This window comes from Xiphophorus maculatus, chromosome 18 (genome assembly GCF_002775205.1).
Source record: "Xiphophorus maculatus strain JP 163 A chromosome 18, X_maculatus-5.0-male, whole genome shotgun sequence".
NCBI classification, from domain to species: Eukaryota; Metazoa; Chordata; class Actinopteri; order Cyprinodontiformes; family Poeciliidae; genus Xiphophorus; species Xiphophorus maculatus.
In genome coordinates this window covers 20,468,369-20,494,658 of record NC_036460.1, presented here as the reverse complement: position 1 = coordinate 20,494,658, position 26,290 = coordinate 20,468,369, and the positions used below count along the sequence as shown (strand labels likewise).

At 40.3% G+C, this 26,290-nt stretch overlaps 1 protein-coding gene across 2 annotated transcripts; it reads right to left on the bottom strand.

The window, feature by feature from the left end:
• Nucleotides 1-1,694: 1,694 nt before the first annotated feature.
• On the bottom strand, nucleotides 1,695-26,290 carry mettl16 (methyltransferase like 16). 2 transcript variants are annotated; one of them, XM_023351952.1, is made up of 10 exons: nucleotides 26,200-26,290; nucleotides 25,695-25,832; nucleotides 16,823-17,010; nucleotides 15,258-15,398; nucleotides 15,002-15,117; nucleotides 14,284-14,426; nucleotides 11,500-11,569; nucleotides 10,377-10,466; nucleotides 4,341-4,520; nucleotides 1,695-2,505 (listed from the first exon to the last, which is right to left on the bottom strand). In XM_023351952.1, exons 2-10 carry the CDS (start codon nucleotides 25,820-25,822, stop codon nucleotides 1,906-1,908), a joined length of 1,656 nt encoding a protein of 551 aa, XP_023207720.1. In that variant the 5' UTR covers nucleotides 25,823-25,832; nucleotides 26,200-26,290; the 3' UTR covers nucleotides 1,695-1,905. The 2 variants fall into 2 exon arrangements, with proteins under 2 accessions (XP_023207720.1, XP_023207719.1); XM_023351951.1 differs by lacking the exon at nucleotides 26,200-26,290 and adding an exon at nucleotides 26,107-26,199.

Genomic DNA, 26,290 nt, shown 5'->3' with positions numbered 1-26,290 from the left:
GTTTATATGTTATTTATGAAGGACACTTGCTTTATTGATAACACAAGAAGTCTTAAGTGTTGCTGTGTTGTTGGGATCAAATAAGATTAATAATAATAACCCATTCATTCATCGTCTATACCCATTTGTAGGTGTTAGCTCATTTCCTGCAATCAATGAGTGAGAGGTGGGATCGCTAAAAGTATTTTTGGGGTAAAGAAAACTAATGTGAAGTAATCATATTCAATTGTTTAATAAATTGTTTAACGTAAAACTCTAGTTAAATGTCAGCTAGAACTACGCAACCCTTAAAGAACCTTAGGAGAACGTTCCCTAACGTTTTTGTTTGTTTTTAAATTGTCAGTGTGACTATGACCAGGAGTCATAGTAAGTTATGACATAGTAAGTTATTTTATGCGAGCCAGTATAGCAGGAAAACTGATAAACCACGTGTCCATGTAGAGCACAATGTGGAAAACTATTTTTTTCCACTGTGAGAGAAATGTTACATTCCGAAATAGCATTTCAAATAGCTGTAAAATAGTCGAGTAATTTAGAGCTGTTTATTTTTAGAGGTTATTCGGAGGGGAGCAGAGTAACCCCTAGTAAAAAAGTAGCCATTCAAGAAAATTACTCAAGATTAAAAAAGTATTCGATATAAAGGCTACAAGTAGTAACAAATTATCTGATCAGATTTACTATTTAAAAATATTTTTGATCAAACAAAAATATAGTTGTGTGCAAATTATTTCAAAGACTAAAATATATATGTTTATAAAAATATTAAATATTTTAGCAATTGGAAAACTTGTGACTCCTGGTCATAGTCACACTGACAATTTAAAAACAAACACAAACGTTAGGGAACGTTCTCCTAAGGTTCTTTAAGGGTTGCGTAGTTCTAGCTGACATTTAACTAGAGTTTTACGTTAAACAATTTATTAAACAATTGAATATGATTACTTCACATTAGTTTTCTTTACCCCAAAAATACTTTTAGCGATCCCACCTCTCACTCATTGATTGCAGGAAATGAGCTAACACCTACAAATGGGTATAGACGATGAATGAATGGGTTATTATTATTAATCTTATTTGATCCCAACAACACAGCAACACTTAAGACTTCTTGTGTTATCAATAAAGCAAGTGTCCTTCATAAATAACATATAAACAGTTTGAGCTGTTAACATTAACTCTCTAAACTACAGGCCAATGACAAAAAGAACGAAGTAAACAAACTTGTTTTAGTTTCACTGGATAGCACATGACTTGCTCCCCCGACACACACGTACACAGAGCAGTGGAGTCCAAGTCCGGCCATGACCAAGGCACATGTTGTACAATCAGGAATGGTTTTGGGGTTTTTTTACTGCAGGGATTGTGCATCTACGTGCACAAGGCTCTAGATGTTTAAATCTGTTTTCCTGTTTTGATTGGACTCTAATACGGATGTATGTCAGCAACTACAGGGTAATAATAGAGAGCTTCAACACTGATGGCTCTCCAAACATAGGAAATATTGAGAAACTCTACAAACTTCCTGAAGAAAAACAGGCAAAAGTCAAACAAATTGTCCAAGACAGTCATTACAAAATCTGGTACATTAAACAAGAATTACTGCTGCTACATCAGAGCAAGGCAGAGAACTCTCACACCCTCCGGTGGCTAATGAAGTGTACTGCGAAATAAAAAATACGAAGCATAGATTTTCATGAAACATTTATTCCAAAAGTTTGGACATGTTTTCTGTTTCAAAACTAAAAATGATCTTAAAAGATAAGCTAGGAAGAAATAAGAATATAAAATCATGTTAATAAACTTGAAGGAGTTTTCTATTTTATAAAACGATACAAATAATTTCTAAGTACCGTACTTCAGAGTCTGAACATACCATTGTGAGACCAGCTCCTGTCTCCCTGAACTTCAGACCTTCCCCACAGATTTTAAAAGTGTGTTCCTGAGGTATGTTCGCAGCTGATTCATCAGGTCTTTGTTCTGACCCTCGACCCAGTGCATCTCAACCCCTACATCGTTTCCCTCTGGAATTACATTCAGTAGGCACTTGAACAGAAAGTGTTCGACCCCTCCAGGAGTTTGGGGCCGTCCGGTGTCACCGGTGCTCTCTGCAGCAAGAGTTTTCACGTCCGCTTCCTGTCTTGGTTCTGCGCAGACGGAGGAATCCATGTCCACATCCTCACCCCCTGCATTTGCCAGCGCCTCTTTTTCTTCTTGTCCTTCAGCCGAGGTCTCAGTTTCTGTGCTCGACTCTTTTGAAGAAACGGATTTGCCTTTGAGGTCGGCATCCTGGCTCTTGTCATTTCCTTGGTTTTCAGTGGAAACGGGAGCAGCTGTGACCGTACTGGTTTGTATACTGGTCCCAGCACAGGGAGGCGCCCTGGGAAGTTCTCGCAGCTGACGTGTCTGTTCACGCCTCTTCTGTCGGCCGTGGATCCAGGTGTTCTCCACAGCAGTCAGGAAGAGGCTCTGCTCCTGTTGTCTGCAGGGGACCCGTTTATGCAGCACCTGTAGAACGACAAACAAGACCCCGACCAGTTCAGCATGATGGAACCAATCCAGAATAGACTAACGAACAGCAAAAACAAAAAATTCTACAAACCGAAAACCTTGCCTTCACTTGTTATAGAGATGCTGTATATGTCAAATGACTTAAAAGAAATCTAAGTAATTTAACGTCTTGAAATTTAATTTCTGTCCCTTTAAAACTTCCTTCTCTTTCCGAAGTAATCAGCACAGCATCACACCATGGCTCCTCTATTAACATTTTAACAACGATTTTTATCAGTGTGGCACTGAGAAGTAGCTTGTATAATGACTCAGCTGATGCGCAGTTCCACCATGTGTTTGCTAATTGCTGCTGGCTAGTCTGAAGGAGCTGGGTGAGGGAGTTTTGGGAGAGGGCTGCTCTGTGAGGCGGAAGCTTGGTAACTGCAGCTCAGAGGAAGAGCATTGTCTCGAAGGTGGCGTTCGGTCCTAGGTGTTTTGCACAGTTTAATGGTTGCCATGGAGATTAATGGATTTCTCAAACAGGCATGAAAGAAACAAGGCAACACTATAAGTATGTTTATGGTGAGGGAATAACATAATAACATGATGTAAAGCGAAAACAAAAGTTTATTTTGCAGAACACTGCCCCTTTAAATACATTTTGTTGTGTACTTGCAGTCTCTCTGAGTGCAGAAAAGTGTAGTTTAGTCTCTCCCAGTGATGCATCGATATCTTTTTATTCTGTTTGGTTCTATTTTTTAATCTCTTCAATGTTATCTATTCCTAATTACATTTTCTGAAATAATTCAGATAATTTACTGCAGAACTGCTAAACAAAGTCTTAGACTTTCAGACAACTAATTTTGCAAATCCGCCACTTCTATTTCTTGCAGACATTTTGCAAGTTCAAGAATGCTAAAGCTACAATTGGATAAGTCAAGATGGTCGGTTGTTGGGTGTATTAATACAACAGTAAATTACACTATCCCGCTGTATCAGAATATCTTCGAAGTGCCTGGGTAAATTGTATTTTTCTCGAAAATGTTTCCATATCAGAGGGGAAGTTGTCTCTTTGCACAAAGCACTTCAAAGACGAGTGCAAGTATCGTTTTGATTGAATAGTAATAGTTTCTGATTCCCTTTGAGATCAATAAAATATTTTTGATTTTGAATCATTTCTTTCTGTCTCTCGAAATGACAACAAACTTTATTTTAGACATGAATTTACACTAAAATTCATGTTGATGTGACGTTCTGGACACTGACTTGATAGAAGTAAGATTGTGTCTTCTTAGCACCGTGTGCTAACTTTTAGCTCCAGAATGAGCCAGCTGAAAAACAGCCAATGGGCTAATTCAGGTGTATTTACAGCAACGGTAATTAATGTGCATTGTCTCTGCAATGCTAACTGCCTAAATAATTTGGTATTGTTTATGCCATTTTTGACTTGGGCAACATAAGATTTAAATACAAGGGAAACTAAATATTGTTGTAACTCATAATCATAAATTCTCTGGCGACAAAAAAAGATTCTGTCTTGTAACTTAAAAAACTTAGTCCAGAAATATGGAGGGTAAAGGAGATTTTAATTTTTATTTGACTTTTCCAGTTGAAACATACAGGATTTATAACATGTAAATCCTATAAATCCTGAAATATTAAAGTAAACACAGTGTGTTCAGAGAGTTTTAGTACAAATCTTTAAGTTTATATCTAATTGAGTATATGTGGATATCTAATTCTTTTATATAAAGTGCATATAGTGAATTGTGTGAATGAATCGGTAAAGACCAGCTTCAGACAATCATTAATAATGATAGACTTAGCAGTGAGAACATAGTCGTGAAGCTTACCCGCAGCTCAGTGAGGGTTTTCTCCAGCAGAGCAGTGATGCTGTCCACAGAACTACAGCTGCTGCTGCTGCAGCCTGCAGCGGAGGCCTTGGCCTGGAGCTCCTTCACACCTGCCTCTGGTAGTGTGAATGACAGCGGCTTCTGAGCCTTCTCCAGTTTACGCTTCTTACTGGGAGGAGACTGGAGGACAACAAAACAAAGCATATAGTCCAACAGTAATCTGCACTGAAAGAAAATCTGGACAGGTGAAATCTTGCTTATCTGTACAGTTTAGACTAAAATACAGCAGGGAGAGGAATGATTTTGCTGTTACGAAGGGATTCACCTTGGTAATGCAAAATAATCTCAACATTTTTCTAAATTGGATATTAGAAATAATGAAAAGAAAGTTTTCACCACTGCTGTTATAGCTATTATTTCCATCTGAAGGCATAATAGTATCATGTAGAGGAAAAAGGATAATTGTGAAAGTAGAGTTCAAGCTGCCAGCAGAGGGCAGGGTGTGCTCAAATGATGGGCTACACCTTTCTGACTAAATTAGCAATCTGAGATTACATGTTTTCATTAAGACGCAGTTTAATAGAATAGAAGTTTAATATATATGTACCTTTTGTTTTATTTATTTTTATTTGTAAGTAGAGCACTTTGGTAAAATTGCTGTTTCTAAATGTGCTTTATAAATAAGTCGAATTAGATTTTTTATCTGACTGGGCATCTGCTGAAACACTTCATTTAGAGGTTGTATGTTGCCACAATGATTTAAAAAAACAAATTTTTAAAATTAAAAAACAAGCTGTTATATTAATGAGAAACGAATCAACTCATTCCTACGTCACTATCAATGTGAGCACATTCATCGCTTGCGCCACAAGAGGGCGCTGCAGCGGCGCGAGCTTCCACCTGAACCTGCAGTGCATCAAACAGCGTCTTTTGTCTAATCTCCTCTATCGTCGGGCTGTGATGGGCGGTGGAGGTCATTATCCAGGCATAACTCGGCAGAGACGCGAGCAGCGACACGAATGCTGCACCCATGAGTCACTGCGGTCGGGTCCAGCGAGGTGGAGGCGGCGGAGGGCAGCGGGGGTCTGCGGCAGCGGAGACGGAGCTGACAGCATGGCCGACTGACCTAGAAACAGCCGAGTGGAGGAGATGACCGCGACCTTCACACTGCTGCACTGATCCGGAGACGAATCCCACATGCTGCTTTACTTTATGCTGCTGCTAATTATCTCCTCTCTCATTTAGAATAGCAGTCTGCAAAAGATTTTTTATTTGTATTAATAAATATTTGGAAATGTCTGTGTTTTGGTTTATGTAAAGCAAATATATATATATATTTAAAAAACATATTAATACCGTTTTAAGGGCTCTTTTTAAAATCTCATTCATAGTTTTGATGGTTGGACTTCTTTAATAAAATGGGCTGAAGCGTGACTTTTTAAATTTTTTTCTTATTGTTAGTTTCTGACGTCTCTCCCTCTTCCTTTCAAGCTTTCTAAAGATCTGCACCTCATTGCACAGAGGAAGGAAATCAATAAAATTCATCAGGCTGAACCTGTAGCCCACATCCTTGACACAGATTCTTTAACTAATGCAAACAAACAGATTTTAAAATGAAACATGCACACTCAACACTCACACATGTGCTCTGTGTCCCTTTTATGATTGCTTTTCCACTCCATTATTCATCGCACTTCACAACCCTGACCTCACTGCATGCCGCATCGAACTCACTCACACAGAGCAAGTCGAGGATAACCAATGAGGGAAAATATGACATTTTTTGTTGGTTTTAAAATGCCACTTTTAAAACCTAAAAAGTATGTACTAGGTGGTTTTTTTACTACATAATCTGCAGCTAGTCACCCCCATCTCCGCTCTCTGGGTATATTTATGTACAGGAAACCAAACATAGTCTCACTGGAGACACAAAATGCAGCAGCACCATCCACCTTCAGGCAAACATTTTAAATCATATTTGACCCAGACCTTTGTGTGAACTCTGCACCTTTCTGTCCTCTGACCAGAGGCCTGCATGAGTAACACAGAGCTTCAGGGCTGGAATGAAGCCCAGCATATTTTCTCTTCTTTTATTCTGTCCACCTCTCCTATAAATGCAGTCACCTCACAGTCTGGTAATCGTGATGATTATCGCTCCTACCAAATGAAAACCTCAACTTCAAATTCCCCTGCTTTACAAAATATTCAAAGTTTCAAAGGGAAATAAATAAAATAATTCTGAAAGGTTTTGTAGTAGTGGTGTTATGACCTACAATGTGGATATGCCACAAGAAAATATACATTTATGGAAAGTTCAGTGGAAGGAAAACGTGTAAAGGATAACTGGAGGATCTCAAGCTCCTTTAAGAGTTTGAGAAGATTCACAGAACTTGGACTGTGATTAGAGTCAATGCTTCAAAAGCCACCAAACACAAAGAATCTATGGAGGATTGTGAAAAGGAAGATGAGGCCCAACAACGCAAACGAATGCTGCTAATGAATCAAACTGGGATTTATTAACACCGTTTTCCTCCATGCAGCCTTGGATAAGTGCAATAATTCGTGCAAAAGTACTTAATGCAGGAATATGACGTTCTGTCTGAGAATTACATGTTGGGTTTTCATTGATTATGTTTACTAAATGTCACACCAATAAACTAATTCGTCTTTTACATTTACTCAAATTTAGAGATTTAGATTCGTTAACTCAGCGTTTGGTATAATTAACTTTTAAATGTTTTGGATTATATTTTAAAGCTTCTCTTTAAAAGGTTTGGTAGAACTTTGTCCGCAGCTTTCCATCTCAGCCCACAAGTTTTCTACGGGATTGAGACCAAGATGGCCGATCCAAAACACTGACTTTATTAGCCTTAAGTTATTCTGTTAATACGGCAGCATTCTTCAAGTCATTGTCCATTTAGGAGTATTTTTTGTGAGTCTCCTCACACAACATGAAGCTGCCACCTAAATATTAAATTATTTGCCCCCCGTGTGTGATTGAAAGTCCCCCCTCCCTCCTGAACAGAACAGAGGAAGAGCTGGACATTTCCATTGGGTTTATATTATTTTGGATGAATGTGGCACCATCAGATATCTGGAAAATGTACCCAAGCATGAACCAGACTTGTGAATGTCTACACTGTATTCCTAATATTGTGGCTAGTTTCTTTTTGTTTTCAATGTTCTCACATAAAGAAGAAAATTAATCTAGGTGTTGCCTTTAAATACACATCCACAGGTTTGGCTTTATTTCACACAAACGTTACAAATGATGCTCTTAGAAGCTCACAGAACCATGAGAAAACCATTTGTATTTTCCAAAATTGCTTAATTGCATTGTAATTGTATGTATGCAATATAGGTTTGAAGAAAGTAATACAAATATACCCTAAAAAAAAAATTATCTTAGCATTCTGGCGTTTTTGCAAATGGGAATAAATTTGGTAATCGTAGAATCGGAAAGGTTTACGTTACTTTAATGTCAGTTTAATTAACTAAGTGAATTAACTTTTCAATTACATATAAACTGATGGAGATGGCCCTACATTTGGATGCTTCCATGTTCAAGCTAACTTTGTAACTCCAGATATTTTCATGACTTTGGTGTTGGTGGTGATGATATCTAGCAGCTTGAAGGTAAGTAGGTCACAGCTGAACCTCTGTCACATCTGTCACACGTTGAACGTCACAGTCATGAATGAACATTTTCATGGCCACCACAGAAACATGGGAACCGAGCAAAGAACCACACATGGATAAACTCTGCCATGTGACGACTACCAGTAAACACACACACATGCTTTGAGGGGGTCTGCGTGAAACCGATGGCAGGCCGCTCCCGAGCGTGAATGATGCTGAGCGCAGAGCAGAAGAAGTAGGCCAATCATTCTGCTCTGCTGCTTTTCTGCCAGAAAGGCCAAAACAGAGAGAGCTGCAGCAAAGTGTCACAATCTATTCTGTTTAACCATGTTTAATTCAGGGTTAGGCAGGGTAACAGAGCTGCGGCTTCGTTTTTCATCCCCTCTTTCTGTCACAATCACTTCCAACTTTCTCCGGGTCCAGACAAGTCAGCGTGCACAGAGCACTGCCCTGGCAACTGTTGCCTGGCTACTGCATGCAAGAAATCCCATAAACATCTCCCCAGAGGACAGGAGTTAAGTGCACATAATGGATCAGGGCTTGGCGAGGAGGACAGGATCCAGATTGAAGAGAGAGAGAGGGCTGAGGATGGAGCATGAGTAAGAACGGAGGAATCAGAAAACAGGTCCTGATCAGAGTCGGTAATTTATAGGCCTAATTTTATTAACTCGCCCTGATGGCCGATGGATTACACATCTACAGGCAAGAAGCTTGATGGCAATTAGCAGCTGGTCACACAACAAGCTCTGAAATACACTTAATGGATACAAGTACAACTTTGAATCTGGCTCACCCCTCCCAACTATTCCCTTAACCCAGTTTGGTTGCAACAGCATGAATCCTGGATGTCATTTTGTCTTTCAACTGATCCATCGTTTTGCCCCTGAACATAAACATCCCACTGCAGGGTGATTCAGAAACACGAGTCCATGCATTCACAATGTCTTCCAGGATTACCTGTACAAAGGTGTGCATAATTTATCAATTTAAAATTATAATTCTCAGACTGCAGCATTACTTGTAGAGAAAAGAGTTTGAAAGCATGAAATGGGAGTCAGGGCTTTAAGTTATCAGGCAGCTTTGTTGTAAAACCAACTGAGTCTATAGTTTGGGCTCAGGAGGCAGCTCTCTGCTTTTAAGGGTAGGATTTAAAGTTTTCTTGTGATGAAGCTGACAGGTCTGACCCAGAACTCTCCTCTTATTTATTCTGCTACAGGCTCAGAGAGCTGTGTGAGATCCTTTGAAGTAACCATCACATTCTTCCTCACCGTCCTGTTCTTTACGTACACAATTAAACAAAAGCGGTAGTTCATCTATTGTGTTTTCTAATTTCCTCCCAAACGAGGCAGAGTTTTCTGCCGTCTTTTAACCTCGTCTTAATCAGTGGATCTCTTGGATTTCTGAAGGATCAGTCGAAGGTTTCAGTGTGTTGTCGGCTGCTGCTTATCTCATGGTCAGAGGAACATGTTTTTGTAAAGTCGTTTGAAACTCCTCCATGAATCAATCAAGGCATCCTGAATTATAAAGGTGAAGTCATCGTGTGGCGACAAATATCAGATAATGGCAAAGAAACAAATATAAATGGGATCTTCAGGCTCTTTGTTAAATGAGGGCCAAATCGTTATTTTTTTTGTTGAATCCAAGAAAGATACCAACTAAATCAGTCCAAAATAAAAAAGTCACTAAAAATCTATTCATTTCTTTTGATAAACAGCAGAAAAAATACAGTGTAATTTATCAGCAAAAACTTAATTAAAAAGAAGGAAATGATGCCTGTCAAGTAATCCATGTATTGTCTGCCAACTAGTGTCAGGGTTCTTGTACATTTACCATTAAAAAACATCCAGACTCATATTTCAAAATTATTCCATCAGCTTTTAGGGGATTATAAACATTTGAGCACAAAATATTCCTCTAATTAGGTATTATCATCTGTTTTTGCACACCGTTTCACACTTTATGGCATCTGGACAAATGTAGATCAGTTACAATCCATGATAACTAAACTGCAGTTCATAAATAATAATAATTTTTAAAAATCAGTAAAATCTCAGTTTGTACTCTGTTATATCTTTATTCAAAATGCCTTGTTTGGTTTCTGAACCAAACCCAGTTCAAGAACCTTCGGTTTAAATCTCAGACGTAAAAGTTTCTTGAGGCCCAAAAAGCAATGAAATGTCCCTGTTTGATCAGTCAGAAGATTTTAAAAAAACCAAGGTTGGTCAGGTTTTGATGTGGCAAAAGAAAATGGTAAAAACATGTCAATTGCATTTTTTTTCCTTTTAATTTTACTCCTACAAATTAAAAGAAATAAACCTTCAATCTTTTTCCTGTCTCCTTTTCTTGGAGACGATAGCGCGGTAAAAGTAAACCAAATAGAAAAAAACAGGAACTTACTGGGACCGTCACATCGTCATAGAAACTCCAGGCCAGCGCCCAGCGCATGGTCCGTCCCTGGCAGAACTCTGTGTGGGTCACTTTGGGCACCTGAGCACCAAAGAGAGAGAGTCAGAGATGGCCAACGCAATAAAGTGCTGAAGGAAACAATCTGCCTGAAGTTCCAGACATTAAGAGGATAACCAGCATTGTGCTCAATCTTCTCTCTCTTTTCCATCATCATGAGATGAGGCTAACGCAGTCACTAAGTTCTGCTTCATTTTCTATCTATTTGAGTCCAGCTAGGTAAATATGCTGTCATGAAACACAAATGACGTGTGCAAGCATCAGGATTCATAATTACAAGACCACACACACTGAGTCAGACAGATAAAACCTGAGTAAGTATAAAGTGTTGTTTTCCTAGCATGCCTTAAACAAAAGGTTAGTGTTTATGGAGACATGGCGACCCCAAAAAACCATATTTTGCTACAGAGATTTTTAACCTCCCAGCCCTTTTCTTAACTATATTCTCTGTAGATAAAAGATAAATGGTCGTCATCCAGCAGAAGACCCCAGAACATAAATAGTTTTGAACTACTGTTCAAAAAATCCAAAACACATAGATTTAAAACAAATCTATATTTGTTTGAAAGTAGTATTTATCAGCGCAAAAAAAATCATGGGAAAGGTGAGTGTGCTGATACAACAAATCTTTTATTCTTACACATCTTTATCAGCCGCTCCCGTAATTATGAATACATGTAGAGGTGCTTGTATGACTAATTTTCTAACTTCAAAGCAAAAACACACAACAAGGTTTAAATTGGGTAAAAAGCTTTGGTATATTAACTAGAGAGGTTTTTACTGAAAGATGCTTTAAAGCGAAGCATCGGTCTCCTCCCTGGATGTTCGCAAGCCCTGCAATCACTTGGACTCAGACCTCTGGAGGAGGTTTCGGAGGAGGCTGGGTGTCTTCCTTTTTCTTTCATGGGGGCTCATTTATGCTTTAGTGGCTTATTAGAAATGGCTGACCAACCTCCTAACATCCAGAGATTTAATTGGGATCTGAAGCTGCTGTTTCTGCATGAGCAAACTGAGATCAGAGGCCAGAGTTTGGTGCTGCTCCTCAGCGGATACTCACCCCTTGCTTCCTCAGCTCCTCTTTCAAAGGTGCCAGGCTGCATTTCTTCCCCAACATGCAACTGTACCACCTGCAGAAAGAAAAATCAACATCAACCAGCTGTTTGTGTGCACCCATATGAGCATGTGTGTGTTAGCAGCCCACTGTCCAGACCTGAACTACAAAGCAGAGATCAAAACAACCAGGCGTAGGCTTCAGGGAGCAACACAAAGGCAAAATGAAAACATGAGAAGCAGGAAAACATCCGGGTGCTCATGGTCCTGAAGCGCACAGAGAAACGGTTTTGAAGTGTTCCCGAGGCGGAGGCCTGATCAATAATCGCTGCTGCGCAATAAAGACGCGAGTCTGGTGTTGATCAATGTGCAGCAGAGTGCAACTGGGGCACACAGAGGAAAGATGAAGACATTAGGGAGCACCGGTCTGGAAACTTGGCTGGTGAAGCTGCGTCCTCCGGGCTGAAGTGGAGTTTAAATCTCATCTTCTGTGATGGACGCAGGCAGCATAGGGCTCATCTGCAGCTGTTGGATCCATCTATAGAGGATCTCATAAGCATACACAGGCATGCTAAAATCCAGTTTTTCATGATAAATCATTTCAGAGCTTTTTCCACTAGTAGTGTGGTATATACAGTATATCCAACACAACGCAATAATGATGTGTTCACACTGTTGGACTAATGCTTTACTGACTTTTGGATCAATTTCTCACATCTTGACTTGTCGATATTTACCTGACCCCACAGATTTTCACTCAGGTTGAGTTCTGGACTCTGGTTACAGAACTGCAATCGCAAAATGTATCTCTTGATGAGAATTTAAAATATACATTTGATTTGGACGTTATGTTTGGACTCATTGATAAACTAATCTTAATCCTCAACTTTCTAGCAGACACCTGAAGGTTCAGTGTTTGGGACTGTTTGTATTTTCTTAGTCCATGTGATGAAAAGTTATGCTGGAATATTACATTTTGCAGACATAATTCCAAAGTTGACATTTTAAGATGGATTTCTAGTGAACATCAGTTCTCTGTGGGTCTTTTTAAGACTTAATTTAACAATTTTCTGTTAAAATGAACCGTTTGTGTGTGGACAGATGACACAAAGGGGAGGTCCATGCATGCTGGGAAAGTGATGATGCAGGGAGGGCCTCACGTCAAACCTTTAGCTGACGTAATGAAATATTGATCAGTTGTAATAATAACAGATGTTCCCCACTTCTAATCACAGCGGGGAAGGAAATCCCCTGAAAGTCTTCCACCAACAGCACCTCCTTCAGTCATGAAAGAGTGCAGCTGCACCAATTTACACTTTTGGTTTCCCCCCTTTGAAAAGAGAAGGCAGAGGATGAACTCAGAAATCATTTTCATATTAATAGAGAGATGAATCAGGAGCATCACTTCAGCTCTAGCTGCAGCATGGAGCTTCTGTCTGACAGTAATTACCCTTTAGTGGGGAAGCAGGAGAAGGCTGGGGTGGCAGGGTGGACCATTTCTAAAGGCTGGCACCGTTTCCATGGATACCTGGGAGCTGTGGTATTACAGCATGCAGTTGGGAGTGACAGCCAGCTCCGCTTGGTCGGTCTAGAACCTCAGAGCTTCTAAATAAATCTGGATTCGCTCCGACTGCCTCTCCCGTATTCATGATTTTGCAACACGGAGCCACATAAGAGCAGGCAGGTGTTAACATCAGTCCCACTCCACTGAAGCATCATGAACAAACACACACACACGCCTACACGCCCACACACACACACACACACAGAGTATGGTGTGTAGGAGCCAGAGCAGGTGTGGCCTGTCTAATCAGGTCTAATAGCTCCACTCTGCTGGAGTCTCACTTGGCTGCTTGGGTGACAGGCCCAGGAGGGGGACGTGACGGCTGCCACCCAAACACAGTGGCTCCCCTGTGGCTCCCAGATACAGCGCGGGGAGTGTGTGTGTTCCTAAATCATTACAGTAACTGAGGGTGACAACTACATCAGCGATCCATCTGCCCGTTTCATGTGTCAAACTCGAGGCTCGGGGGCCAAATCTGGCCCGCCGTAGCTGCTTAGGTGAAACAAACGCCAAATTACATCAGTCAGGCTCTCCAGTTTTTTGTGATTCAAGAATTGCGGAAATTCATGCAAAAATCGAGAGATCCTTACGTTTTTCCCGCTAATGCATAATTGTGGGTCTATTGTAAATCTTACAAAGACTGTCAAAAGCATTGGGTTTAAGTGATGCCAACTCCCACTTGCGTGTGGCAGTGTTTCTTACTTCTACTACACTGCTGCTTCAGCCTTACTTGATGTCAAGTTGCAGTGTGTGATCGGTGTGACGTGTAACAAAAAGTCACATTTACTGTCATACATCTGTGTAAATATTGCAAAATTCCTTGCAAATATTTCTAAGTTAGCACCACAAAATCTGTGATTTTGATTGTAAAAATCAGAAAAACAATCACAAAACCCTGGAGGGGCAATTCAATGTTAAAAGATGTTCAATACTATTTAATTTTAAGAAGTATGTATTGAATGCAGAGACAGCTATTTATTAATGGGTTTTATCAATACATTCTGGCACATTCACAATCTTCATATGTCCCAAAATGAAAATGAGTTGCACACCCCTGTCTAACTCTCTCTTCAGCCAATCTGAGCCTCTTCAAAGCCATCCAAACTGCAGCACACTTCAACATCCATCACGCCGCTACCATGTGTAGCTCTGATGTGTAGATATTTCTGCACCAAACATCCACTTATGCAACAACAACAAAAAAAAAAGAGGACTTTTTGTCCTCACCGCAGCCGCTTCTTCAGCTGCAGGCTGTCATGAATGATCCTCTTGACAAACTCCAGTTCACCGCCCTCCGCCATGATCTCAGTCACTCCGCCCGTGTTCACCGAACTGGGAGGAGGTCTTCGTGAGTTTCTGGAGTTCACCCCCTGCAGGGAGAGCAACAAGGCAGACAGAGATTAGGAGGAAATCCTATTAGGGGCTTATTAGCTTCACGTAAACAAACAACATTTCATGCAGGAGCCGAATGAGGCTGAGCCAGAACTAAAACACAAAGATAACAAAAACATTGTGGTGAGCTTTTCACACTCAGCCACACCTCCTGCAGCTCATCAAGACGTTGATCTGTTTCAGTTTTTGTATGAATTACCGCCTCAATGTGGTGTAGCGAGGAGTTGTTTCCGACTGACTCGAGGAATGATCCAAACAAGTGGTTTTTTAAATATCCCTCAGCTTTCCCCGTCTTTTGTTGTGACTGTCCCAACTTTTTTGGAACGTGTTGCAGGCATCAAATTCAAAATGAGTGAATGTTTGCCAAAAAAGCATGAAGTTTGCTAAATTTCCAAGTAGACTGCTGCTCTGGACATAATAAAACACAGTGGACCAACATCAAATCAAGAGGACATGTTTTTCTTCTTTCTGCTCCATATTGAACATGGAAAGAATAATAACTAACACGAATAAACATCTTATAATACATTAGAACCTACTGTGATGCACCTACCTTTGCTTCTAGCTGGTTGGCGAAAAAAGGTGGGTTACACATGCAAAAGTCATAAATAATTTCTGTCTCTTCTTTTAAGGCGTCCATCAGTAAAGTCTTCTGCGGAACCTTTACAACTGTCAAAGAGAAAAAAAGAATTAGTAAAGTAAGCAACATAACGGAGCCTGACGTGACACCGTTTTATTTTACTACCACTCACAATACATCAAAGCCCACAGCATCATACGACCTACATCGTGTCTGAGCCTGCATTCACCTTTCACCAGGTCTGACAGCTTGTTCTGCTCCACATTCTTCTTTGCGTAGTCGAAGCAGATGTCGTCCACCTCTGTGGCGAGGAAGAACCAGCCGTTCATGGTGGCTCCCAGTAAGGGATAAATGCAGGACGCTCCGGTGCCTGAGGAAACAGGAAACACATCTCTGACGTCTGAAAATAATGTATGTATCACTATGAAGATTGATTGTGGCCGTCAGGGAATGACATGGAGATGTGCGCTGATATTTTAAAGTTTACAAAAGACAGGATGCGATGCGCTACTAAACACTCTAAACATCCGGAGCCAATAAACGTCAGTTCCAGCGGTGATAATCGCATTATTTTAACGTAACAAGATGCATTATTCAGGTCACACTCAGAGAGAGACGGCATCCTCTGCTAAAGGGACAACCGGCGGTGATCCATCAAAGAGAAGACGGCTTCATTCTGCTTACTAACAGCTACAGGGTCACCAATCAGTGACCTGGAGCCTCACAGAGGACACGCCCACGCCTCTGCAGGGACAGCTCAGAGTTGTTTTTGTCTCTCAGACTGACAGATTGGACACGAGCTGAGGCATCTGCACAGGGATTTGAGTTAGCGCTGGGAGAACTGGGAGTGACTAAGGTCTTGTGCTGGGGGCTCTAAATGACACTTTGTAATTCTCTCTAATAGAAAACATAAAGAAAAACAGAAATGAGAACATGAACGGCTTAGAAAAAGGAAAAAAAAAAAAAAAGATTTGTTAAAGCAACCAATGACCTTAAACATCCAGCCAGCGAAATAGCAGAATGGGTTAGACCACAGTACAGTCAAATCTTATAATGGCCTAGCCAAACTCCAGGCCTAAACCCAATTAAAAATCTGTAGCAAGACCTAAAAATGCCTCTCCACAAATATTTACAAATACTTCAGTATGAAGTTTGTGAATGTAATGTGACTGAAAGTTGGTAAATCGAAGGGGTGTTAATGTTTTTACAACGTGCTGGAGCACATCATAGTTTAAGGACATAAAGAAAACCAAATCTGATTTGGTTAACCCTCCCACAGTCTTAGTGCAACGCTCTGGACGAGCGCAGCAGATGTCACGGTCAGACAGCGGGGAAGCAGGAAGTTTGTCCCATCAGACCGTCAATTACCAAAACTACAAAGAAATAAACTCATAAAACCAAACGTGAGGTCAGTCCCAGTGGACAGAGTAAAATACTTGTGTAGTTCAAATGACCCCATCTGTTAAGATCGCAGGAGTTTTAAAGGTACAGTCCCACAAAAACAGGATAAAGCTTCAGTTTATGTTTGGCTCCCAGTGCAGAAACCTTGATCTTAGCAGCTGTATGTCATGCAATTAAAATATATTAAATTAACCTGGAGAATTCAACTATTGATAAAGATGAGATATCCTTGCCATTTATTTCACCTCCTGTTTCTTCTAAGGCCCAAACTGTGGAAACTGTATTTAAATTTTTTTGTGTAGAAATTTTAAGAAAACAGCTTATTAACAGCTTATCAGCACCCAGGCATGATGGCGTGTGAGCAGTCAGTAAGAAATGCAGTGCAGGGTGTACCGATGTCGATGCCCCGGCGAGGCTGCTTCTGGCCGTCGATGAGGTCCTCCACCCAGTGGATGTAGTTGAGGCGCAGGGGGACGGTGGGGATGAGGCGCTCCAGAGGGATCTCAATGGTCAATCCAAAGTCTTCCTTTAACAGAGTGCAGGTGAGCGCGCGCACCGCCTCCGGCTCTTTGAAATTCACACTGCAAGAAAACCAGATTAAAGTAAAAGTTTCTGAAAAAGTTCAATCGCACACATGACAAAAGCAGATTATTGGTAGAGCTGTTAACGCTAACGAGTTAACACGTGTAGTAAATCATAGTTTTAACACGTTAATATTACATAATGCAGATTAAGCACATGACCTATTTTGACCTAAAAGCCCCTCTCCTGCGGAGGGTTACCTAATTCACAACAGCACAGTCTTGTACGAATTGCAATAATAAATTATTCTTCCAGCACAACCAATTTATAGTTAACATTTCTAAATTACAATTTGAAACAAAGCGACTCATTTTAAACCATCCTGAATATAAAAACATAGGAAACTGAGATGTTTGGTTTGAAACGGTGAAAGATTTTCTTTAAACATTTTGAAGTCAAGCATGGTGATTAATCTGATTTATTGTATTTTTTTAAATCAATTCACAACACTAGTTATTATTAATGTGGTCCCTTTTATTTGTTCAAATCTGAAATCAGCTTTTTGTTGAGTCAAAAATCAGAAAGGAGACTGGTTAAAATAATAATTACTTTATTTCTACAAGTTTGTTGTATTGTGACCACAGAGGATAGCACTATGATTAAATATTTAGCAACTTTTTTTACAATAAGTATACTTGCTGCATAGTTTACACACTTTGCAGTATTTAGCAAAGCCACTTTATTGCTATTATGATTAGTTTGGGACCAAAGCCATAAAAAAAACCTTTAAATTTGGCCTGATTTCACTTATCTCTATGTTGGATTAACCTCTGAGGTCACTAGACAGTAATTCACCAAACTGCTCTTAAAACGCCACTTCATTAACCCGCTGCAGCTCTCTGCACCGAGCCTCATCACTTCACATTTCACACAAACATACACACGAGGGACGACGTGGGGATAAGCAGCCCATCAAATCAAATCCCCCCGCTGATTACAAAGATTTGTACACACCCAACACAACACAAAGCTCCACACTTTCTTATTCCCAGTCCTCCCTGCCTGACTCGTCTTCCCTCTTCCACGTGTTTAACTATTTCAGCTGTCGCACCAGAAGGTGTGGGCGAGGTAGCTGTAATTAAAGCTTCGCCGGGTCCTTTTACACCTTGGCAGATGCAATTAATTACATCCTGGTGATTGGGAGCGTCGCACTGCGCACACCCATGGGTGGTGTGAAAGCAAACCGGCAGGATGATAAAACATTTGCGGCTGGAAACGATGCAAATGTGGCACAATTTATCTTGGATTTTGGTTTTAGATGCTTTTTAAAAAAAAACAATTTACATTTTTATCCAGACAGGGGGAAAAAACAACTTTATAAAATGGACAGAACCTTTATCAGATTCAGCAGCAGTTCAATCATTTAACTCAAGATATCATGACAGCAAACATTTGATCTTTCATCAAACTGACAGTGTTACAGTTTAATCAGACAAACAGAAATAGATTCATGAATATGATGAATCTATTTCTGCACCTTAACAATTTAGTAAAGTGAAAGTCATAATGTGCAGTCCAAAGCTAATAAACGTAAGATATTTTCTCCTATGCAGTTAAAAAAAAATTACAAAAGATGCATTGGAAATCAGCTGGTTACTGGACTCAGACTGTTTTTAAGGTAAGAAACTTTTAAAGCTTTTTTTTCTAAACAGAAGAGAAATTAAAACGATGTACCATTTTCCTTTCAAACAACGGCTCAATAAAATTTATTAAATTTTGTGGTTCTTACGTGACAAAATATGTCATATTTTTAAAAGGCTCCACATCTAAGTGCAACCAGTTCATGCTAATAAACACTCTTCAGGGTGGAAGTTAGGAAGGAGACTGTAGGAAGCAGACTCAAAATTAGCTACTTTCATCATCACTGAGGTGTTAAAATAAACAAAATATGTTGACAGCTGTTCAAAAATAAAACTAATTATAGCAGTTGAAATGCTGGTCAAATTATGTGATTGGTCAGACCACAGATTTCTCTGCTGCAACACTTCCTAATGGGCATTTGTTAATAATACCATTACTAGTACTTTTACTCCAACACTTACTACCTTCAGTCTCTGTACCAACAACACCTCTTGCATATGTTGAACACATTTAAATTATTATAATACTGAGAAAGAATTTGTACAGAATAATGATGGAACAATATTCTCATGACAAAACATGCTTACCTGATTTTTGAACCGAGTCAAGGCTTTGGACAGATAACAGGAAGGCTGATAAAGTAAAGCAAAGCTGCTCCGTTTTATTATTTTGACCTTGAAAACATAACAGAAGATGCTGGCTATCATTTGAAAATGAAGGTCGGCTGTTCACAGTTTTTAATGTTAATTGCTAATATGAGCTACTAAAGACAGCTTCAAAAGTTTATTTTGCAAACATTTTGTCTTTCGTCGGAGGAAGGACCGAGGTTTTTGAGCTCTCAACATACTGCGGTACATGCTGAGCTCTGAAGTCAGAGTTAAGATACGGATCTATATTCTCAAGCAAAGAGCCGTTTTTGCATTTCTGATAAATAGTTAATGACCTCTCATTGCATAATATAATTTGAATACTATTTCTCCATTATACTTCTTCAAATCTGAATAATCAAAAAAACAATATCCGTCAAAGGGTCACAAGAAAACGAAAAAAGAAAAAGAAACGTACACAATGGAAGTCTGACACAAAATTGTGATCAGTGCACCTCTCACTGAACATGGATTGACTATGCAAGTAATTTTATTCACATGTACACCATTCGAACTCAGGCTGATGCTTTGTTTGTTTTGCTCGGAGTGAAAAAGCACCAAGTTGTTAGAATTATGCTGCTTACCGTTTATCCACTATCATCATCGGTGGCTCTGCTAACTAGCCCAAGCATTCAAAGCTGGCTCCAACGTGGGAACGTAGCTGTACTGCAATGGGGAAGGTGTGAACAGCACGAACACAAGGATGATTAACAGCGCTCCTCCTGACTCTGACTGGTTGTTTCTGACCAGGAGTGGTGTATTTCTGCAGACGGTAGGGAGAAGGAAGAGGAGCTAGATTTTTTTCACACTACTCAACAGCTTTAACAAATATATAAATAAACCTATTTTTTATAAAAGCATACGGCAGTTTTTAAGCGGAAGAACTCATCTCTTTCAATTTTTCCAAATGAAGAGTGAAACAGGTAAACTTTTCTCACTTCAAGTCTGAGCTCCAACTTCCGTCATCTGATAAACATTCATTAAGCTAACTGGTCAGCTCAACAGCTGCTGACCTCCAACGATCCACAGCAAGATTGTAAAAAGATGAGCCGAGGAAGAAACTGGGTCGGGTTATGGTGAGGAACCAGGCTAATGAGCGAGCCGCGGTACATCAGCGTAACGCTCAGAGCCGAAATGAGAGCCAGCCTCTCTCATCACCTCCTCTCTACCTCTCACATTTTCAGCCCTCATTTCTCCTCAGAGGCATCATTAGACAGAGATCAATATTCAGACAAGCGGAGGCTGCTCAGGCCGCTGCTCTATTTTTAGACCTTTCCGTGTGTGAGCCTGTGATGCGGGGCCGGCCGTCTCCATGGCAACCACACCTACTGAAGCTGATGAGCGGCGCACGCAAATCCGGCCACGCTGGAGCAATGGCTGATGGCAGGGGAAGAGCGTGAGCGCGCCCGCAGCGTCACGCCGGCGTTAGGGCTCGCCGTTGCGTGCCTACGCCACGGATGAAGCCGACGGGACTCAAAGAGGGACAAACACGAGACGAAAAAGTTGGTGCCGGAGTGGGATTCTGAACGAGAGCGGAGGAAGAAAGTGTTGAAACGGAGAAGGAGCTTCACTGTCGGCCGAGTCTGTGAAGAAATAAGAGTTTGTGTTCTCAGAGGTGGGGAAGTCGTTTTAGACAACAGACCAGTGAGACAACTCAACGCTTTTATGATCAGCATTAAAGCACAAAAAGTCAGACGTATAAACCCGGCTCACAGAGATAACCTTCATCTGAACCCAGTAGGAGCTCAGGGAAGCACGTTGTGCTGATTAGGCAGCATCTTTTCTCTTCTCAGCTGTTTTACAAACCTATCACAATCGCCTGCATGTAAAGATAAGCTGTTTGGAAAGGTCATTTTATATTTAGTAAGCTACAAATATTAAACAGCAGCTTAAAACTGCACATGTAAACTTTTTTTTTTAACAAAAGACCACCGTCTTTAGCCAAAGACGAAGATTTGTAGGGGAACGATCAAAATTCTGCATCCAAGGCGTGCCGTGGTGGCGTAGGGGTTAGCGTCCTCAACGCGGCCGTCGCGGGTTCGACTCCCGGACCTGACGATATTTGCCGCATGTCTTCCTCCCTCTCCTTCCCCATTTCCTGTCAGCCTACTGTCATATAAGGGACACTAGAGCCCACAAAAGACCCCCTGGAGGGGTAAAAAAACAAAAAACAAAAAAAAAACTCTGCATCCAACATCACCAGTCTGACTCCTGCTGTGATAAATCTACTATCGCCGGCCATTTCGTTAGGTACAGCTCTTCAACTGAGTGGTGCCGCAAACAGCAAATCAGCCAATAACATGGTAGCTCCAAGCATTTAAGCATCTATAGATGTGGAGTAGTAAACATAATCCAGAGAGTGGAAGAGGGAGAATTTCAAATGATTAGTGCAACATGTCAAACCTTGAAGCAGCTGTGCTGCAGCAGCAGAAAAACAAGCAAGATGCGACTCCTTTCATTACAGGGAGCTGATCCATCTAAAAATCTTGATTTTTTTTGTACTCTTCTCCTGACTGATACCTTGTAAAATGTGATTGTCATCTTTTTTAAAAGTCTGCTTTTAAGACCCACCAGTACTCCCAACCCAGTAATTTTATCTTAATTAAAAAGATACATTCATAAATGAAGTTGTCTTTGCTTTGTAACTCTGTGACCTAAATCCTTAGATAACAAATAACAACAAGAACAGGTTAATCACATTTACTATAATTAATGATAGATTCAAAGTTAAGCTGCTGTATTTAATAACAATGTAATTAAAGCTCATTTTTAAACAATGACCTAATAAAATTAGGTAAAATTGAATTTCTTTTTAAATGAGATGCAAATAATTATGCTTCCAACCCTTTTCTTTACCCATCAGTGATGAGCACTGTGAAGAACCACACCAAGAAAAGCAGCTCACTTTTATTATTTTTTTTATAAATCAAAAGCTCTTTGGCTGCAATCTACATATTGTCCACTTAAGATTCTGCACTGCAGCTAAGGTTTTGTTTCCTAACTTACTGCAAATGCAGGACCCTCCTAGAAATGACTACAATAATAATACAATAAATGAATCACTGGCACTCCAAATTTGGGTCGGGGAGATGTCAGCTGATGAACAAAAAGCAGCAGATCTTTCCAGAATGCTCTCCCCGCGCTTTATTGTCACAAAAACACGCCCACACGCGTCACTGGCTCGCTGTCTGCTTTTCTGGAAGAATTAAAGAAATCCACGACAATGATTTCCAATATTCCAACAACTTCTTCAATTAAAATAACCACAGATATTTGACAAGAAGCTTGCACAGCCACAACAGCTTAAAAAAAGAGACACTGACACCCTCATAGTGGATTTAGATTAAATAAGTGAATTAAAAACCCGTCAACCTTCAGAGTTTCCCTCACCTCGCTCTCATCAGACGGCTTAAAAGCCCCTGCATATTAGCAGCTCGACTGTGCATCACTGCCGGGTAACGATCAATTTAAACCCATCAAGGTTCCTCATTATATCTCCATTTTCTCTTCTAAGAACCTGACTATTAATACATCTCTGAACAGAAGTGGAGTGAAAATTTTACATTTTTAAATTAAGTGTCAACCAGGCTAATGCATCTTTAATAACCGCTACTCCTTCCAAATCCTATGCCTTCTGTTCGCCTCACTCCACACCCCAACATACTGAAAACAAGCCAACATTCAGGGTGATTTTTGGTGAGGAGAGGGGTTGTTATCTTTCCCCCACTTCCATTCAAATCAAACCCAGCACATTTCTGCAGCTGGGGCGCTATCAGCGCTCTCCACCGGCGGCCTCTGAATGAGGGGAGACGTGTCTCCTCAGAGGACGGAGCGAGTGTCTCCCTGAGATTACTTTCATCCCCCAATTTTTTGCTTAAATACTTTGAAAACCCAGTAGATGAGTTGGTTGGAAGATACAAAACCACGCTAATCCTCCCATCTACTGACGAAACGCCAGACTTAAGAGGGAGAGGAGGAAGAGGACGGACAGTACTGCAGACGGCTAACCTGAACACAGGTGTCAGCTGGAAAAGCTGAAAGAGCTCTGGGATGTTTTCAGGTTTTTTGATCTTTTTAGAGAGAACCGAGTGACATTTCAGGTACAAAATGTTGTGACCAAATAAAAGAAAGCAGGATTTTCATCAAAGAAAATGTGTCTCAAATCAAACCCAAACTCTCTTCTCTTGCAATATAAAACACAATATCTGCAGGATTTAATCCATTTACCAGAAGTGAAGCACAAGTCTCAGACTAATCCTTTGTGTCTCTGCTCTAAAAGCTCTAAACTCAAAGCAAGTTTTCACACTGACGGATAAAAACCTGCCAGCTCTTTGTTCATCTTCTGTCTGCAAGGAAAACGCAGACACAGGAACGCCATCAAATGTTAATTAGCACTTGTCAGACCAGCATAGGGAACGATGGTTTGCAGCATGCCCACACACGCACACTGCGTCCACTGCAAGATGGCTGCCTGGCCACTTCACAGCCCACACTAACGTGTTTCCACACACCCAGAGGTTTCCCAAACCCAGACGTCCATTTTCATCTGGATAATGAGGGAAAGTGGTTTCCTTACAAACAATGACGACAGTATGATTTCCAAGGCTTAACTCATTTTGCTTAAGGCATAATTTACTGGTCCTCACTGAGGGTGTTTTTATACCCGGTTGTCTGGTTGAAGCAGTTCGATTGTTTTCTGCTGGTGTGGTTCACTTTAATACTAAACCTTTTAAAAAAACCTGTTCACCCCCTCGCCTGTAGTGGCACTGCACTATAATCCACTGAAGGAAATGACACAAAAGCTTCAGAAGAAGACATGAGCGCAACTTCCTTTTTCACAAAACTTAGCCAAAATGGAGTGGTGTCAGATTTTAGCTGCTTTAGGATTTCTCTTAAATCTCTGGCAAAAGACCATGAGTCATTTCTTCCGCTAGCGTTAGGTTACTGCCTTTGTTTCAGTTGCATTTACCCAGAATGCCCTGCACTGTAGTCCACTTCCTGCTTTTGGAGCAGCCTCCGGTCCAATTGGCATTCACATATGCATTCAAACTGTGCCAGAGTTCACTTCAACAGAAGACCAACAATTTTAGACCAGAAATTGTTTGTTTAGTCCAAACAAACCAGACTTTCTTGGCAAATGAACCAGAGTGTGATTAAAGCAGATTAAACAAGTCTGTTCTGAATGAACCCTAATGGTTTGAAACCAATACTGCTTTCTGGTTTCTATAAAATCTGATTTGCAGTCTCTGATTTTATCTGATTCCAGTTTTATAAAAGACACCAACATATAAGAGACAGATGGGAGTAGGCTGTAGAGGCAGTAGGCTGAATCCATCAGAAAATTAAGGCATTATAAAATGAAATGAAAGATGTGTAGCGCTCTTCAGCACCAAAAAGACACTTTACAATGAAAGTATTATCTACAATTAAGCATCAAAGTATCCCTAACATCTGATCTTTATTAAACTCAAAAAACTGCTTTTTTTTTTTTTTTTTTAAAACGTCATAAATTTTGTAGGCTGACGAATGTATAGGCTGAAATTGTAGGTTTAATTTTCAGGTATTCATTGACACAGGGGTATAAAATCTGACTTAGTTCAACATATAAGCAGCTGGTTTCTGATCCAAGCCTATTAAAGAAAATTGACCTAATTCCGATCTCTGGAAGATTGAACTGAACTTTGGTTTGTATCACTGGAAATAAACATCAGGCTAACATCAAGCTAACTCATCATGAGAGCTCAGTAAACAAGAAGGAGCTATGAATGTTGTTTTATTTTTACTTCCAAGTTCCAATCAAAGCATCATTAAACAATTGTCAACTTATATATTGGTACTTCTTTACCAGAATAACACAGCATCTATTATCGTCCTCCGTTAATTTGAAACTCCTCTCGGTTTTTTTCTGAGTCTAAATATGTGCAAAGGTAACCAAAACATAAATTGGAAAGCTGGAAACAAAAGCATGACAGTGAGCGGTGATGCATATACTGACTCATATCAGTATATGCATAAAAAAAAAACTGAAAAATGATAAATGTAGCAACACTGGAGTTTCTCTTCTATAGCAGCAGCATAATCCCTACATTCACACATTTTCTTTTTTTTTAAAAAAATGATGTTTCTCAGCATTTTGCTGCAGAGGCCATACAGAGAGTTTGGCATCTGATCCAGTTTGGCAGAAACGTAAAACTAATTCATGAAATTTAATAATCCTAAATTAAATAATACAAACAGTGTGTTCTACATAATTGCAAGCCATTCAAATAAATGAAGTCTCACTGACAAATGGGGTTGGGCTGCACAGTGGAGTTTGAAGGTGCTGGGTTTGAATCCTGGGTTGGGTTTTTTTCAGCATTTGGTTTGCATATCCACTACAAGAGGTCAGTCATTTTATGACTCGGTAGTGACTATTTAAAACAAAACGTTGAGGGGGAAAAAAACCCCAAACTTACACGGGTCTTCCTGTGAGGCTGGTGTGAACATGCTGCTGGAAGTCCGGGTATTTGGAGGCCAGGTAGGCGAAGTCCGGAGGTTTGTCCTTGTATCGGTTCCGAGGATGCATAGATTTATTGAGAGCCATGGGGATAATCCTAGTGTCCAACAATAACACATAAACAAAGACGAGCAGATATTACCCCCATAAATATTTGACATTTATTTTAAAACTACAAACAGAAAACATCGCTCTTCAGAGGAAAACTACTGTTCTTCTCCTGACTGGAAAAGTCAGTATTGATATTATATTTTCAGATCTTTCAGCCCAAAAACTAACTGCAGTAAAACACAAACCCACACAGAGGCTAACTTTGAAAGCTAACTTTGAAAGCTAACTCTATGACCAACCAAACATCCGGTTTCTGGTACCTGTTTGGATGGACAGCGGCTTAATCTCGTTGTTAGCAGTATTTCAACTCTGGCGCTGAAATATTTCGCGCAAAAGAAGATCAACCTACTCACGTTGTTCAAACGTTTCTCTTTCCTGAACGCCTTCCAACGTCACGCTGCTGCGCGTTGACGTCATCGACACGTCCCAGACGTCGTTTTTCTT